At 39.1% G+C, this 17,188-nt stretch overlaps 1 protein-coding gene across 1 annotated transcript in view; it reads right to left on the bottom strand.

Moving 5' to 3' along the window:
- FCHO2 (FCH and mu domain containing endocytic adaptor 2) overlaps nt 1-17,188 on the bottom strand; it is a 77,308-nt gene that overhangs the window by 57,958 nt on the left and 2,162 nt on the right. The window contains exons 2-5 of the mRNA XM_056848249.1: nt 7,641-7,732; nt 3,263-3,337; nt 293-434; nt 64-216 (exon numbers count right to left, since the gene is read on the bottom strand). Of these exons, the coding sequence (XP_056704227.1) occupies nt 64-216; nt 293-434; nt 3,263-3,337; nt 7,641-7,732 (462 nt within the window). The remainder of the gene's footprint in view (nt 1-63; nt 217-292; nt 435-3,262; nt 3,338-7,640; nt 7,733-17,188) is intronic.

Raw genomic sequence — 17,188 nt, 5'->3', positions numbered from 1 at the left:
AGCTCTGTGATCAGGAAATAAGAGAAGTCATCTAAATGTGAAATAAAAATTTACAAAAGTTACCTTGTCTATTTCTCTCTGTGTTGCCCCTTCTTTTTTTAAACGCTCTTGCTCCACACATTTTGAATTGTAGTTTTCCTTTGCTTTCTGGAGGGCCTGGGTTATACTTTGAATGTTCTGCATTGCTTCCAAAGTTCCTGAAACTTCTTCTTTTGTCTGTTAAATATTACATTGTGTCAAACTACCAGTTTCATGTTTTTTTATTTTATGTTTTAATAAAAATATACATAACCTTTTTATGTGCTTTTATCTGTTCATCTCCATACTTCTGTACTTCTTTTATTAGTTCTTGCAACTTCCGAACAAGTTCTAAATGACAGCTTGCTAATTTTTCACTTGATGACTTGAAAACATCCCAGACTGGGGCAAATGACCTAGGAATAAAAGAAAAGTTGAACCGTTAAATGTTGAAAAAACCTGAAAGCAAAATAATATGTTAAGCATGGCTTTCCATCAGATATAACTCTAAGAATATTTGTAGGGCCCTACCAACTTACCTTAGAAGCAAAAATTAAGCTTCTTTCTACCCTGTTAGCATGTAGAACCAACAGAAATAAGTCTCAGTAAATTTGATAATATCTTGTCGACCTCAAAAACAAAGAAGCATTCTTCATGAGCTACATATACAGTGCAGAGAAAGAAAAAAATCATGGCTCAACAGATACTAAGTGGCTTATAAGAATAGTGAACAGTGACATGCAAAGCTCTGAGAACTTTCAAATACTTTTTAGTTTGTAGAAATGAAAGGCATATGTTCTAATCCAGGAATTTCAAATCCAAACTCCAGAGCACAGAAATGCAAACTGAGCTCACCTAGAAGCATGAGCTGCTGGCCCTTAATGTCAGAAGAAGCAAATTTGCATGCATAGATAAGCACCTTTAAGAGAAATGAATGGTAAAACTCACATGCATTAACACACAGCGTTTCAAATGTTCAAAACATTTCATATCTATGAGTCTTATAATCTTTAAGACAGCTATCCTTGCAATAATTTTCACAATAACGTTGTAAAGAGTTTCTTACTCTCACACTCCAAATATGGGATTAAAGAGGAGAGAAATTTTCTGCTGTAAGATTTGAATGAGGAACTGCCTGGCTTGCAGCTCAAACACATTCGATGAACATGAAAGTACATGCAAGGTTCTGGGCAGCAATGGTATATTATTTCAACGGCTTCAACTTAAAAATACATCACCTTTGGAAACATGTTGGTCAGCCATAACAGAGCCATTTTTCCTTTCCATAAGATGATACCCAGATTTTAAAATGTATACATGTAATTTGTAGTTTTAAAAGAAATTTAATCTACTAGTTTACCTCCAAAAATCATTCACTTGGTAGTCTGTTTTATTGTCAATGAAAGCCCTAATTTAAGTGGAAATTTCCAAATAGTGTGTTTAAGGCATTTTAAAAAAATGAGCACTCTCTTAAGGCTGTACTGTAAAGAAGCTAGTCAAGTATGTCAGGACAAGAACGAAAATGTTAACTGGAAAAATTATCACCAGAAAAGAAGAATATCTCTCTTGCATACAGTATTGAGATTGCAATTATATTCCTTCCCCCTTTATTATACGGCAACAACATGATGTAGACTACTGCATGCTACTATTATTCAACAGTCATATAAAACTATATCATGCTTCATCAAATGTTTGCAGAATATGCCAATATGTTGTTGTGCATAACTTTCTTTAATACGCACATGCAATTTCATTCAGAGTTTAGACAATGTGTGTAGTAGAGATAAAAAAGAAAACGAGGTGAGGAAAAAAGATGCAAACAGTCATGCCAGCACAGAAGCCTCGCATATAGTTTTGAATACGGCTCTGTAATGCAGATCAAAAAAACTGGCACAACAGGACCATGTACAAATTAAGATCTATCTCCACACCTAGAAAGAACCCATGTTTGCAGAGAAATCCCAAAGTTTATTAAAATAATTGGAAGATAACCCCCCACCCGAGAATGCTGATTGAGATCTCACAAAATCTTGTGAGATCACAGTTGTTACTGTGGGGCTGCTGGGCACCCAAGGCAGTTGAGCCTGGGCCTAGTCAACTCCAGCGTGATTCCGCTTTGGGGAAAACAAAAGGGGCAAGCAGGGGGAGAGAAAGGGATGAGCAGGGGTGGGGGAGACAATGCTGGGAAGAGAGCATGGAAATTGGGGACTGGGTGGAGACAGAGCTAGAAAGAGAGCCGAGGCAGTGCCCCATTGGATTCCCTCCATGGGTTTTGCAGGTCCCAAGTTTTGTGCTTGTCCCTGACTGGATGGGAGACAGCAGGGGCAGTGGTGGAGCGCAAAGTCTGTCCAGGACATTTTGTGCTCCAAGCCTCTCACTACCCCTATCAGCCTGCTGATGGAGGGAGGGAATGGAGGGGAAAGCATGTCCCAACCCCACTCCCCATCAGCAGACTGACAGCAGATGTAAGGCACCTGGAGCACAGACTGCCCTACTCCAACCTTACCTCTCCCCAACTGATCGGGGTGGATGGTCCGCCAACCTCTTCCTCCTTCCACCTCCTTGCTCCTGCACCTCCCTCCATGCTCTTGCTGTACCTGCATCTTTATTCTCCCCCAGCTGTCATTACCTTTCTTCGCCTCTTTCTCCTAGCACCTGCTTCTTTTGTGCTGCCTCCTTCCTTCCTCAAGTTACTGTGGAGTCTCTTGCCTTTCCACTAGTGCCTACTCCCCTTCTTACCCAATACTGCTTTTCTGCCTCCCTCTCCTCCTCCCAAGTTGTCACTGCATTTTGTAACATTATTTCTGGTGAGGGGTTGCTAGGCAGCCAAGATTCGGTGAATAAATGTTGCAATATCCCAGTTTCAATAATTTTTTTAAATAACCCTCATCTCTCCCCCTGACCCATTTCAGAATTTTCTGCTAATCGTGGGGCTGTCCCAGGTCTGTAGAAAATTACCTTGTCTGCACGTGGCCACACGGTGTGCATTTGTAGACCCACATTCTGGGTCCATGTTCAGAATTAGACTTTGACTTCTAAGCCTTCAGAAGACACTATTTATATGTTTTCTAACCATGGTTTAACCTTGCACTATACACAGCCACACACGCATCTACAGGGACTTTATTCTATGACTAAAAGGAAGATAGAAAAGTCTGTTTCAAAAATGCTTTTGTCCAACATTTCATCAAAGAACTCCTCTGAGTGAACTATAAGGTTTTGCTTTTACACAGTTACTCACCCAAGCTGTGAATAGTTGCTTGCTGATTTGGCTAGCTTTGTCATTGACCTTGAATATGCCTCCTCTATTGTAGCCCTGTTAATAACAAAAGACAACTACTGTTAAGCAATCCAAATTCAAAAATCAATACAGGCCTTAGAGCACATGAAAAAGCTCTACTGTATTAACTGCAAATAAAAAACCGATGCTATTTTAAGGAAGTCGATCTGATGTTCTCTATTTGAATACAAGATATTATATAAATTTTAAAGCACTGACATACTGGTTCAGATACATGTGTTCAAATAAAAGCTGCATAAGCCAACCAAGTTTCAGATTGGTGGCAATCTGGGAGAGGGGGCCTTCTTAGTCATGGCACCAAAGCTCTAGAACTCTCTCCTCAGGAAGATTCATCTGTCTCCTTCTGTGATATCTTCCACCAGTCGGTGAAGACTTTTTGTTTCATTTCGCATTTCCTCAATGATCCCCCCTTCCTAACCAATGTTTTTTCTGTTTTGTATGTATTTTACCTAGTTTGTATGTTTTTTAACTGTTTTTTTAAACTCTTTTAAACATTGTTTTAATGACGCATGTTTGAGAAGGGGATTAATTTTAATGGTTTTATAATGTAATCTTATCTTGTATGTTTTAAATTGTTAGCCACCTTGGTGGCTCTTGTAAGGGCAGAAAGGCGGGATTTATTTTGTAAATAAATACATAAAAACCAAGGCATCTGTCAAGGACGGTTTTGGGATGACACATGCATGGTGAGTAAAAGATTGAAATGGCTGCTACATGAACCTGCAGGGAAGAAACCAAGTTACAGACATGGAGATGCTGCAAATATATCAAATGGGAAAAACAGGTAATGTACCAGAAACAAGCTGTTCCATCAGAACAAAGTTGCAGAAAGTACATTATTTCATGGTGCAGGAAGTTCTAGTGGGCAATTTGATCAAGAATTGTCACATGGGCAAAGAGTTGACCAGGACCTGAGTTCCAATGAGAGTCCCTGGTGGGCTCAATCATTCATGCTGGTAGACATGGCATTGGAATGTCAGGATAGATCTGTCTTGGGAAAGGAATGCTGACACTCTAGGAGAGTGGACGAAAATGCCCCACACCAGATAAAAAAGCAGGGTGACCCACGGTCGGCAGATCAGTGATCAGTTTGTAGTCACTGATGCAGGTTTGTGACTCCTGCTAGGACCAAGCCACAGTGATGACACAGGTCACACAATATTCTCCCATCTCCATAGGAAAGGATCCATTGTCAAACAGAGATTCAGAATAGAGAGTGCAAAAGGGACACAACAAAGCAAAGCATCTAGATGCTTCAATTACTGAAGGGAGCACAGCAAGTATTAAGGGAGACAAACTGATGTACTCTTGGGCAGAAAAGAGACAAGTTGATGAACCAGTACTGCAGGGAGGCATACAGACCTAGGAAGGGGGTGTCATAAATTTGCTGATTATTTACTACCTCCCATGAGAGCTGGGAGGTAGTAAATAATCAGAAGAGAAAGAAACAGTCTAACTGCACAAAACTGCAGCCTTGTCCAAAGGGAAAAGATATCCATGATCAACATGAATTCATTATTATCCTCATAAATGTGTTGGGTTGGCTGAAGGTGGGACTTCCCTAAGTTGATGTATGGGCCAAGGCTGCTATGACTGCTGGGTGTTGTACAATGCCCACCAGCTGTTTCTGAAAGGCTATCACCAAAAGGCAGCTGTTGATATATGGGGAAATATCTGTGCCATGTATTTTCCCTTGGCATTGCAGAAAGGCTGAAGAGGAGGCATAGAAATTGTCAGTGCTGAGGTTGAAGGTAGGTGTGGAAACATGCATCCTAGATATCAATGGATGCGAACCAGGCTCTCACATTTAGAGGGGCAGGCTGCTGGAAAGTATCACTGTGAAATTCATGTCTCAGGAATATGAATGCCTTCTCCGCCTATTTTTGGTATGATGAAATAGCAGAGTAGAACCCAAGATGTTTTAGCAAGGGTGACACTTTATTTGCCCAATGAAAGTTAACATACTGATCTCTGCAAGGAAGGCCTGCTTTTAAGGGAATTTATGAAATTCTATAGCATATGACGTGGAGGTGTTCCTATGTGCCCAGCTGGGTGTGTGGTTAACTGCTCTCAAGAGCATGAGGTGTAGTCTGCCCTGTTTTGCTGCGGAGCACTCTGTTGCTGGCCAGCAGATGAGCCCTTCCCTCTTGCTAACAGCCTCCTTACTGAAACCATGTCTGCCATATAGGTGCTTTTCAATAGCGAGTTGTTGCATGGTTGACAGGTATGCTTTATGTTACTGGGCTGTTGTGTATTCTTTTGTCACTTTTGTCTGCAAGGAATGGCATTATAGAATGGGGAAGGAAGTGAAAGATGCACTACTTGGTTCTAATCACATTTTCTTGCGTAATAAAAATAACATTAAAACTGCACTTGGCTCCCTGACAGATTTTGTCCTCTCTAGAGCATTCCATGATGGCCCTCTGTCCATAAATTCCAGCTCAGCTATGATTTCTTCTGACACATACTTCCATGCTAGAACAATTCAATTCAAACAACCATTTAAACATAAAGTACCTTAAAAAGTAGGCTACGCCAAAAAATCAAACTAACATGAATGCATATTCTAGCATTTGAATACAGACTTCATATTTTTTTGGGTGAAGACTATGCATCTCCTTGATTCAAAATACAGATGTATATTTCCGTCATGGAAAGAAAGTTATGATATTGCATAGCCAACAAGATAATCCTTTTACTGCTATATATACAAAGTTGAAATGCCATTCGCTTGGGTACTGCCTCCCCCCAACCCCTCAAATCCTGATGACCAACAATGAATCTATACTTTCATAAATAATTCCAGACAGCATGCTGAGATGGAAAGAATTTATAACACCTCTGGTATTTTATTAATCATAGCTAGTCTAGGCTTGCCTACAAAATCCTTTATAAGATTTTTTTCTTCTTTCAAATTCCTCTTTGTAACTATGGAGGCAAACAGCTTGGCCTGGATGAGTAAGTTTATATCTAAAAATGCCCAAGTAGTTAAATGAATGTTCATTATATATTTAAGCACAAACAATAAGCCAAAAGAAATATTTTTATATGTCTACAAATGCTGTAAAGATTGAAAGTGCTACTCTTAGCACAACTGATGCTATGTAGAGGTGTCACAAAGAAGATTCCTAGTTTTGCATCATATATATTAGTTACAACAGTATATATGCTCTGTGGCTGCATATATAGTCCTGTAAAATATAAATAGGCCAGGAACTGAAACCAAGGAGAACTTAAGGATTCACCACTGAAAATATAACAAGGGTGGAATAATACTAATAATATACTTTTGGAAAGTGTCTGGGATTTATAATGAATACAAATTTTATTTATTTAGAAAAGGAGGTATATGACAAGAGAGAATCTTAATCATCATATTAGAAACACAGGGGTAGAAAAACCTGGTCAGTATGTGTCAATCACTAAAAAGGATGAGACAAGCATATTAATACAGCTGACAAACAATGGAATGCCATATGGCTGCCCGTGTTATGAAAACAGGGTTGACCAACAGAGAATCAAACTTCCCATTTTGGGACTGCTTTCTTGCTTTAGCACCCAACCCCTTAAATATAATGTTGCTGCATTTCACCCTCAACAAGCTAGTTTTGTGAGTTGTGCCAAGAATACGACTGCCTTTGGATCTGAAACTCCCAATTTAAAATAAATCTTTCAGAAACTAGCAAGTGTGAGAAATTTTTGTTCTTAAAACCTTTATCCTATACCTGCCTCCTAGAGGATTGTGTGGAGTCTTGAAAATTTAAGGATAATTGTGTTGAAGGTATTCTATGCGTGGGTGGGTATTTTCTAAAGAAAATCTTGCTACAGTTAGGACAAAAAAATTAAGTTTTTAAAATCCAGGTTTTTTTTTATCCACCCTGTTTTTGAATGCTAGTTATGTTATCAAAAAAAAGTTACACAGTTATACAGAACCAGGGATTGCACTGCAAGTCAGTGTTAGAGTGATGTTCAATACTATACTAACATAATAACAAGAGAGGAAGGGGCATACAAAGACTTTGAAATGGTAAATCTAACAGTCCTGATAATCTACAACAAAGTTTATATTGGTAAAAATAAACATTTATACAATGAAAAAAGGAACACTTCAAAGTTTATTTCACTTGTGACATGCCTTTTAAACTAAAGCCATCATGGTTCACTTAGACAGTCAAACTACAATGCAGTAATAAGGTAATATTTATAAAGCATCATGTGTACAGTAGAACAAAAAGGCTTTAGGACATAATCAGTGAACTCTAAATCCTCAAAGGTTTAAATAGGTATGTCAGAATAACAAGCTAATAAGAACGCTCACCTTTCTCTTATAAAATCTGATAGTTCTTTTGTAGACACATGCCCATGCTTCATATTATGATAAAGGACATCAAAACCATTGTTCTTCTCCCCCTAAGATTAAAACCAAAACAACAAAGTTAGAAATCACAAAATTAGGACATTTGAAGAACAATGGTAGCATATTCATGCACTGATTAAAAGCCAAATTTCTTAAACCAGGCCTTATTCATAATATCAAGTTATTTCCAGGACTTCAACCTTCATTTCCTTTCTCTCTACTTTCCTTCCTCAGTTGCTAGGGCTGTTAGTTTTTCCAAGCCAGCATCCTTATCTTTTCAATTGAACTCTGTCACTTTCCACTACAAGGATCTCTCTTAAACTCACTGTCAAGTTTCCCTTTCAAAAGTCCTACGTATTCCTCTATCATGGTAGCCAGTTACCCTAAGTGACAATATCTACCTTTTCCGTGTATTCTTTAAGCCATGTTCAGTGACAGAATTATACGTTAGTAGAATTGCAAAAATTAATTATAGTTTTCACTAAATAAATGTTGTATCCATATTTCTGAAATTTGGTTTCTTTGGAAAGTTAGCAAAATAATACAATCTGACACAGGACAATTTACTCATTATATTTAAATTATGCCAGCTTCAATCTATTTTTAGAACGCTCTTTCCAGCTAAGAACTTTTCCTTACACACTATGAACAAGTACTGAACTTTTAATATTTTGCACACTCATCTCTTCCCACAGCAGCTCTGGCACTAGCAGAGAAGGACTGTTTCCTTGCAGTCATATTTGAAAGGTTTTAAGGTAGTATGCTACTACTCGTCTATTCAACTTGCTTTTAAAAAAGCAAAAATTGTGTTATCATAACAGGCACTTCTGTGCTTAACTACAAAATATTTATTAAGAATGTAACTAAAAGATCAACACACAATTTAGAATACATAAAGAAAAACACTTATCTATGTCCAGCTTGATTTGGGCTTAGATTACTCCTGAATATCACAGACAAATTCCTGCAAAGTTGCCACCAAGCAATTACAGAAATTTTTAGCCATACACTACATCCTCCTCCCCGCCCCTTTAGACAAAATAACCTGCTATGCATCTGCTCTTGCTGTGGTCTCCAACAGGACCTGACTCGAGAGATGGCTCAGATCTAACAACTCCAGCTATTCATCTGGTAAGATGCTATGACCCTCTGAAAACAGAACAAACTGGTGGGAACAGACTGGAATTCACTGGATGAATACACATCCAGTGTTGAATGATGTGCAAGATGGATACCGTAACTCCTGTAATGAACTGTAGGAAGACCCCTAGCTTCAGGCTGTAAAAGCAGTGGATGCCAAACCAAGTGTCCAGTCCTTGATGACTGGAAGGTTTCTTGCATGCTCTGGGTAAACATGGTCTAGGCATGTACTGAAATGGCAACCCTTCAGAAGCTCTTTGTCATGGATTCTGACGTATAGGGAAAGGAACAACACGTCGAACGAACAAAACTCACTAGTCTTGCCAGCCACTCTGCTACAACAATCCTCTTCAAACATTTTTATGGTCTCTGCCATTTGCTCAGATTATTCATCAGGCTTGAGGGTTTAGATTCAGTGGTGATGGTTGGATCAAGTTGCAACCAGTAAAATATTGGAACTCTCATAAGATGAAGGCACCACCTTTGTATATAATAATAGAGCCCAGCACTCTGTGTGTCTCAGATAATTGGCAAAGATCAGCAGTTGAAGTTAGGGCTCAGGAAAAGTAGGTGGAAGACTGTTCCACATCTAACCTTGCAGACAAGGTGATCATGAAGCTGATTGTCCAGGAGATCACAAATTCAACAAGATGGCAGAGATTGTATACATAATATGGGATGCCTTCATTGGTTTGGCCTTTGTGTGTGTGTGTTTTAAGTGAAGCCTCTGCAGAACAACACAGGAACTTGGGCAACCATGTCCCTTCAGCATGGCAATTGAGTGCAGGTTCAGAAGGGGTGTAAACAACAGCAAATGCTTCAATACCACAGTCAGGAGAACTGCACACTTCTGTTATGGACTTGCTATACTGCTGGTTTCTAGGTAGAATGGCCTTTTAGTCTCTCTTCCAAGATTCTGACTAACTTCCACCAAATCCCACTACGTGAGTCAATGAAAGCATTTTAGACATTGAACCAGTAGGTAACACAAAGAGAGGAACTATTTCTTTTCCGTGAGAAAAGCCTGGGATCAAAAAATTGTTCTCACAATTACAGAGATGTCTCTTCACCAGATTGTCATACTCTGTCTACCACCTTCCCCCCGCCCCCGAAAAGTACCAAGAATACAGAACAACAGATACTTCTGTGTTTAATCTACAAGGTCCAGGTAAAGTGTGTAAATAAAAACCCTTCTGTCCAGCTTGATTTAGCTCTAGCTCACTCATTCTTGAGTATTTCACATGAATTGCAGCAAGAGTAGTCTGTCTCCACTGAGTCACAGTGCTGCAGTTACTACAATGATGCCACCAAGCACCTGCAGAAATTGTAACAAGGCAAAAAAACCTTCTGGCAGTACTACTGGAAGTACTACTTCAAAAATATACACATACCTAAATGGAGATATTTTAAGGGGATATTGATGTCCCAGATTAAGAAGGCTAAGGTTGCCAGAGTTGTTTCGTTTTTTTAACAAAAAATCCTTCAGTAAACAGTTTTTATACAAGCATTAAGCGTAAAGTTCAGGTTGCTATTTTTTTGTTTGCTCAATCCATTCTAACTAGCCTTCTAACTTGACTCTCAAAGAGTTTGTCTCCCACAAATATTCCTGTTTCAGCGCAGCACCAGAAATGCAAGGGAAAATACAGTGCAGCACAGGACTTTGCCAGGAAGGGGTTCTTTGTGTTATGTGAGATGTACACCCCTATCCTCCACATCTGTTGTGCAAACCAATTGTGATACTGGTATCATGTGGTCTGTGAGCATCACATGCACTGCAGAAGCATACCTAAGGCTTTTTTTAGACTGTAAGGACTAAGTGGAGCTAGGATCTATTGGAAATTCTTCAATCCATGACAACATTACCACCCACAGCCGTAGGAACAGGTGCATTACAAGTTTAAAACAAGTATAGTGTTTTAAGTTTATTAAGATAAGTCAAAAGCAAACAAAAATCAAACACTAACAGGGAAAAGAAAGTAGCAGTGCAAGCACTATCAAATGACTAGAGTATTTCCACAATCAGTGCATAACAGGAAACATATTACAGGAATTCCTTGTTTTGCTAACTACCCTAACACATGTTCAATGTCGGTAGAAAAGACAGTAGAGATCACTTTGTTTTCCCAGCCAGAAAATCTGAATTTTGAAACTTGTTTAGTAGCACAGTAACATTAGATATGCAAGAAACAAGGACTGCTGTGCTAAAAATAGCACTCTTCAATTGGTAAACACCAGTTTTAAGACAAAGCAGTTTCTACATCAATATTAGCTATTTTGCTACATTTCTTCAGGATTACAGGACAAGACATAATAAGTAAAACAGAACTTAAATGCTTACATTTTTACTACATTGACACCGCAAGCATAAACTACAACACCAAGGTTGGGACAAAAAAAAATGGTAGGTCGTGGTTCAAATACGGACCAACTGAATTTGACAGATTGCAAACTCAGTCACAATATGCATGCATGTTTGGACACTTGAAGTGGGAGTACTTGGCTCCATGTCCCTTCAGACTGCTACACTGCAAATGGGCTGTGCACCTGTGGAGTGGGCTTGTAAGTTATAGTTTGACATGTAGTCTTAATGGCAAGCTAAACAGCCATTGCTCTACTTCCAGAGGCCACAACAGCCAGAAAAGAACTAAGTGTGAAGTGCTTAAGCAGGCAAGCGGATCTAAACCATGGTTTGTCATTATGTTGTGGAGCACAAGTCACAGTTTGGCATGATGTTGAATTTAAAACAATGTAAGAGGACCTCAAAAGCTCCAGGGGCTTTTGCGAACAGAAATGGAAACAGTATTTCTGGATACACTATTTCTAGATTGAGAACCCTATGTGGAAACCTGACCATGGAATATCCAAGATAGATTGGCCAGGATTACATGGTGCTTCTGGTCCAGTGTGATGCAGATATTGAACAGCCATAGTTCCTTCAACAAAAATTATGGTTCCTTTAAAAATCTTCAGGAAGGGAGAATTTAACCAGCTGGAGGCCAAATTCTCCCTATAATCTTGTTTATATGATTTACATACATAAAAACACATCCTGCACTGAGAAGGCTTCCAGTTATCATGAAGCTGCCTGATACTGAATCAGACACCCTTGGTCCATCAAAGTCAGTATTGTCTACTCAGACAGGCAGCAGCTCTCCAGGGTCTCAAGCAGAGGTCTTTCCCATCACCTTACTTGCCTAGTCCCTTTAACTGGAGATGCCGAGGACTGAACCTGGGACCTTCTGCATACCAGGCAGATGCTCTACCACTGAGCCACAGTCCCTCCCATTCTATATGTGAGATTTAGATAAACCATTTCAATCCAGCTATTCTCCCTTCTGTTCTCTTATCTGCACACCAGAAAAAAAGCATGTACAGCTGACATTACCGTAGTTGATATCCCTAAATTTGGAAAAAGGAAGGGCTTTGGTACAGGCTCTTTCTTCTTTTGCAACAATTTAATTTTCAGGCATTTAATTTTTAGCTAAGGCTGTCCCTAAGTGCCCCCCAAGTGCCTCCTGAGCCAGCTGAAGCAACAGACAGAGAAAACTGCAGGGGTCAGACTATTACCACTGAAGTAATTAAATTTACTTCCAATTCTCAGCCACAACTCTCACATGTGCATCTGCCTAAAATTTTAGGAAAAAATGAGAGTGTAAAACTCATCTCTTTAATCTCAAAGTTAAATTAAACACAAATCACTTGAGCTGGATCTTCTGCCAGTTACCAGATTAGCAACTAATATCTACGGTAAGTACCTTTCTAGAAGGGCTCCCAAGTCACCTTCAAGAAGCTGCCCGATAAAACTATTCCAATCAATTTTAAGGGTGATATTCTCCTAACTGACAGTATCTGGACCCTAAATAAAGATATGTGGACCCTAAAGTACTTTTTAAATAAGAATATGTTTAATGTGAATGGTGATGTATATGCTCATATATTTATTTACTTTGCATTTGACAAGTATGTAATGTGTTTACCCTCATATTCAGCCGATAAGGTAAGTCACTATTAGTTTTTCTTTTCTTTTTAATGGTAGGGGATCAGTTCTGTGAAAGAAGCTAGCCAAAGGCTACACAGTGGTCCATGACAAAAAATGAGACTTGAATGTGGTTTACACAATCCAAGACTGATGGGGCCAAACCACTTGTCTTGTACTGGCTTAGTTACCATGAGCAGTGGATGTTGTTCTTATGCAGGTGATCCCATAGCCAGACTTTTTAAAGAGAAACAAACCACCTTTGGAATAGAAGTCAAATCCATAAGCTTTTTCAATTATTATCTGCCTTACTAGGCCTCATGAGTTGCTGCTAGACGAGACAACAAACTGAAAGTTTCTACACTGAGACTAAAAGCAATGATGGGCTAAACAAGGGTGAACAAGGGTCATCAAAAAGATGGATGCTGTGGGTTGGCAAGAAATGATCCTGAAAATGCTATACAGTTTGCATTGAATGGATCTGTACTCTACCTGAAGACTCAGATACCATACAGCTTAGATAATAATAATAAATAAATTTTATTTGCGGCTAGTATGCCAGATAAAACAGGTAAAACCATACAGCTTAGGTGTGCTCTTAGATCTGGCCCAAGTGGTGGATATGGCTAAGAGTGCCCATGATATACCAGCTGCACCTTTTCCAAGAGAAGTCTGATCATGGCGATACATACGTTAGTGACATACAGTCTGAAATACTGTAATATGCTCTCAGTGGAGTTACTATAATACGTTTTTGAAAAACTAAACTAATCCAAAATGCTGCTCCCATTAAGAGTTGCTAACCATTCTGAGCACATCATACCTATTCAGCGACATCTCCTCTGGCTTTCTTTTTGCTCACTCAGCTCTATCTTTAAAGCCCTCGAGCATACTTCGCAGACTGCTTTCTCCAACATGAATTCATCCATACATGAAATCTTCTGGCAAGGCTTGGATTTATTATGTCTCACTGAAGCTCAGTAGGTGACATGGGACAAAAAAATTTACAGGGAGCACTGAGACTCTGAAACTCCTTTGCCTCTGAAAAATTGTGTCAACCTGATTACTGTTTGATAAACTGGTGAAGACTTATTAAGGATGGCATTTAATCTGACCAGTTAGAATTTATCATTTATCTCAATAATTTCAGTATGAGCAGCTCTGCTGCCTTATTTGGCTATTCTGTCTAGTTTTATTCTGCTAGTGATTAGTAAGGATTTTTAGATTGGTTTTCATTTATTTATGACTCCATGTATTTTAAATTGATTTGATTTTATAAACTGCTTTGAGGGTCCATTGTGTTCAAGAAGCACAATACTAAACATTTTCATAAATAATTATTTAAAGCGATAACATGATCTTCTAAAGAATACTTATACTTACAATGAGCTCCACAAATAGAGAATGGTCATATTTAAGTATGAACAAATTCAGTACAACAAAAGGTATCTGAGGAAGAGTGGTAGCATATTTTCAGAATTTAGACACAAGCATTCTTCATTTGCTACTCCATATCATGTATGGATATATGGGGTTTCTAGTCTCTTACAAGAGTTGCCACCTTTTTTCTTACACAGACAACTAAAGTACTGCACTTGATAAAATGTTGCAGTAAAGGCAAAACCTACAGAAGCAGAACTAGACAACAGACTAGCCCCAAGAGATTACTAACATTCCTATTGCCCCAGTGGAAGTCCCAAAAGTGTAGCCTTGACCCAAATACAGTGGCTTCCAATTTGTTACCGAGCACAATTCACGGTGCTGGTCTTGACATTCAAAGCTGTGGCGGCACCCCTGCATGGCACTGCCATGAGGCTCTGCAACACTGACATAAGTGGCCCTGCGCCGGCATAAATGCCCATGTAGCAGGCGTAAGTGGCACTTATGCTGGGGCAGGGGGTCACGTTGCATCCAAACCCCTTTCACACACACACCCTTCAGAGTGTTAAGCTGCAGTACTGCAGTCAAAAGCTCTGCTCACGACCTGAGTTTGATCCCGACGGAAGTCGGTTTCAGGTAGCTGGCTCAAGGTTGACTCAGCCTTCCATCCTTCCGAGATCGGTCAAATGAGTACCCAGCTTGCTGGTGGTAAAGGGAAGATGACTGGGGAAGGTACTGGCAAACCACTCCGTAAACAAAGTCTGCCTAGGAAACGTCGGGATATGACGTCACCCCATGGGTCAGGAATGACCCGGTGCTCGCACAGGGAACCTTTACCTTTTTAAGGGAAAAAACTCCATGGAATAACTGAAAGAGAAACTCACCTACCAACATATATATATATAGATTTTCCCTGCTCTGGCTCATATACACATCAGTTGCACAATAGAAGCAATCAATACAGCCAAATCAATTGAACTGCATGCATTGGAGTTGACTGCACATCAAATGGGCAACAGACCTATGTGACCCATGATAGTTTGATGCAACTCCCACAACAATATTGTTTGGATTGAATGCCAGGTTATTCTGTCTACGCCACTTCATTTCTTTTTAAACAGATATAATCCATTTTAAAGCAGCTTATACTATGATGGTGCCAAGACAGTTTTGTGTCATTTAAATTCAGTGCTTCAGATACCGCTTCTCAAATGAGGAAGGAAACACTGAAGCAAAATTACACAATTATATTAACTGGAACAGATGAATCTGAAATTATACAGGAAACTTCAAACCTGATGCTGTTCAACTTAAGTATAGTACCTTGAAACCTTTTAATATGAATCTTACAGATATATAGCCACAGCAAATTCTCCAGTCACTTTGTAAAAAAATCCATAAACAAGCATTAATTGTTATGTATCTGGACACAGATGAACATATAAATATGCAAAACTCTCACTGTTAGGAAAAGGAAGTGAATGTTAATGCTAGGAGGAAATAGTTTCATCTTCTGCTTTGGCATTTTATGAAGATTATTCTTAGAAACCTGAACTACTACTAAATTGTGAAGGATCACAATGAGACATTCGTGACCCTACTTTTAATTAACCATGTTCAGACAGCATTAAAAAAATAAGAGACTTTACACTGTAGGCCACACAACTGTACTGGAACAAGAACAGTTTTTGTCTTTATATTTTACTATGGACCAGTCAGCTACCTGCATATTTTGTCTGTTTTGGAGTACCAGAATGTAGCCAATAGAGGGGCTCTCAAACAGCACCTGGGAAATGGCATTCTGATGACCACTAAATAATAATAACCTAAATCTGGTTTACAATGACTCCCTACTAAGTGCATCAACTAAAATTAGCCTCAAGCATTGTTTTAAAAGGACTATGTTTTTCTTTTGGCTTTTAAAGAAACTTGTGTGCTCAGCTTAGGGTCAGAGACATTTGATTAACTACTGGCTCTTGTGTCTGTAATAGGATGGCTTCCCCTTGTTTTTCTTCATCCCAGAAATCTTAGACTTCCCAGAATGTCAGAGGTGCAACCTGATACTAACTGTGCCAACCACCTTCTGAATTCAGCAAAGCAATGGGGATATAAGATCAACATGGCCCAAACGTTTCATTTTTTAAAAACATCCATCCTAACAAATAGTTCTGAAGAACTTAAACGCTTGCAAACTGCAATGTGTTATTTTGCTTGGTTTTAATACAAAAAGTATTACATTGTTCTTATTTTTGGATTTGCTAGTGTTTATTATTTGTTGCCAAGTTTGAATAAATATTATTAATAAAATATTCGGAGCTATTCCAGTAGTGACATTCAAACTATGGGATACTTCCACACATGGCATGTTCCCATAAGTCGTCACACTGGTGGGAAGTAAACACAGAGAAAATTACACGGCACATCTTTTCTTGGGCTGCTAACCTCCTATAAGAGAACCTCATTTAATACTCTCCCCATAAAAAAATCTCCCAAAGCATACCAAACTTCCTCCCAAACACTTTGAATGGGGAAAATATGTAACTTCCTCATCTGAAATGGTATAGCTCAGCAACAGACGCATCACATGAGCCTGATCATACAACTTGGATTTCAGGCATGACAGGTCAAAGACTTCAGGTACTACTTTCATATCTTCTCACATCACCTTAAGCTTTTGAGAGGAGCTGGTTTAGCCGCAAGTCGCTTCAAAACACCAAGTTATGAGAAATTATGTGATGCACATTTATACCCCCATCTTTCTTCCCAATGGGGCCCCAAAGTGGCTTGAGTAATATTCCTCTTCTTCACTTTATCCTCATAAAACCCTGTGAGGCAGGATAGTCTGAGTGTGTGTGATTGGCCTAAGGTCACCCAGGAAACTTCCATGGCAGAGTGGGGATTCAGACCTGGGTCTTCTACTGTGAAGCACTACATTATGCCATCTCTCAAAATTAGACCTTAGTCACTAAACTGGATATTTTATTAAAACATGTATACCCTGCCTTTCTTTGTG

The sequence above is a fragment of the Euleptes europaea genome, chromosome 4 (genome assembly GCF_029931775.1).
Source record: "Euleptes europaea isolate rEulEur1 chromosome 4, rEulEur1.hap1, whole genome shotgun sequence".
NCBI lineage: Eukaryota > Metazoa > Chordata > Lepidosauria > Squamata > Sphaerodactylidae > Euleptes > Euleptes europaea.
This window is presented reverse-complemented; position numbering and strand designations above follow the sequence as displayed.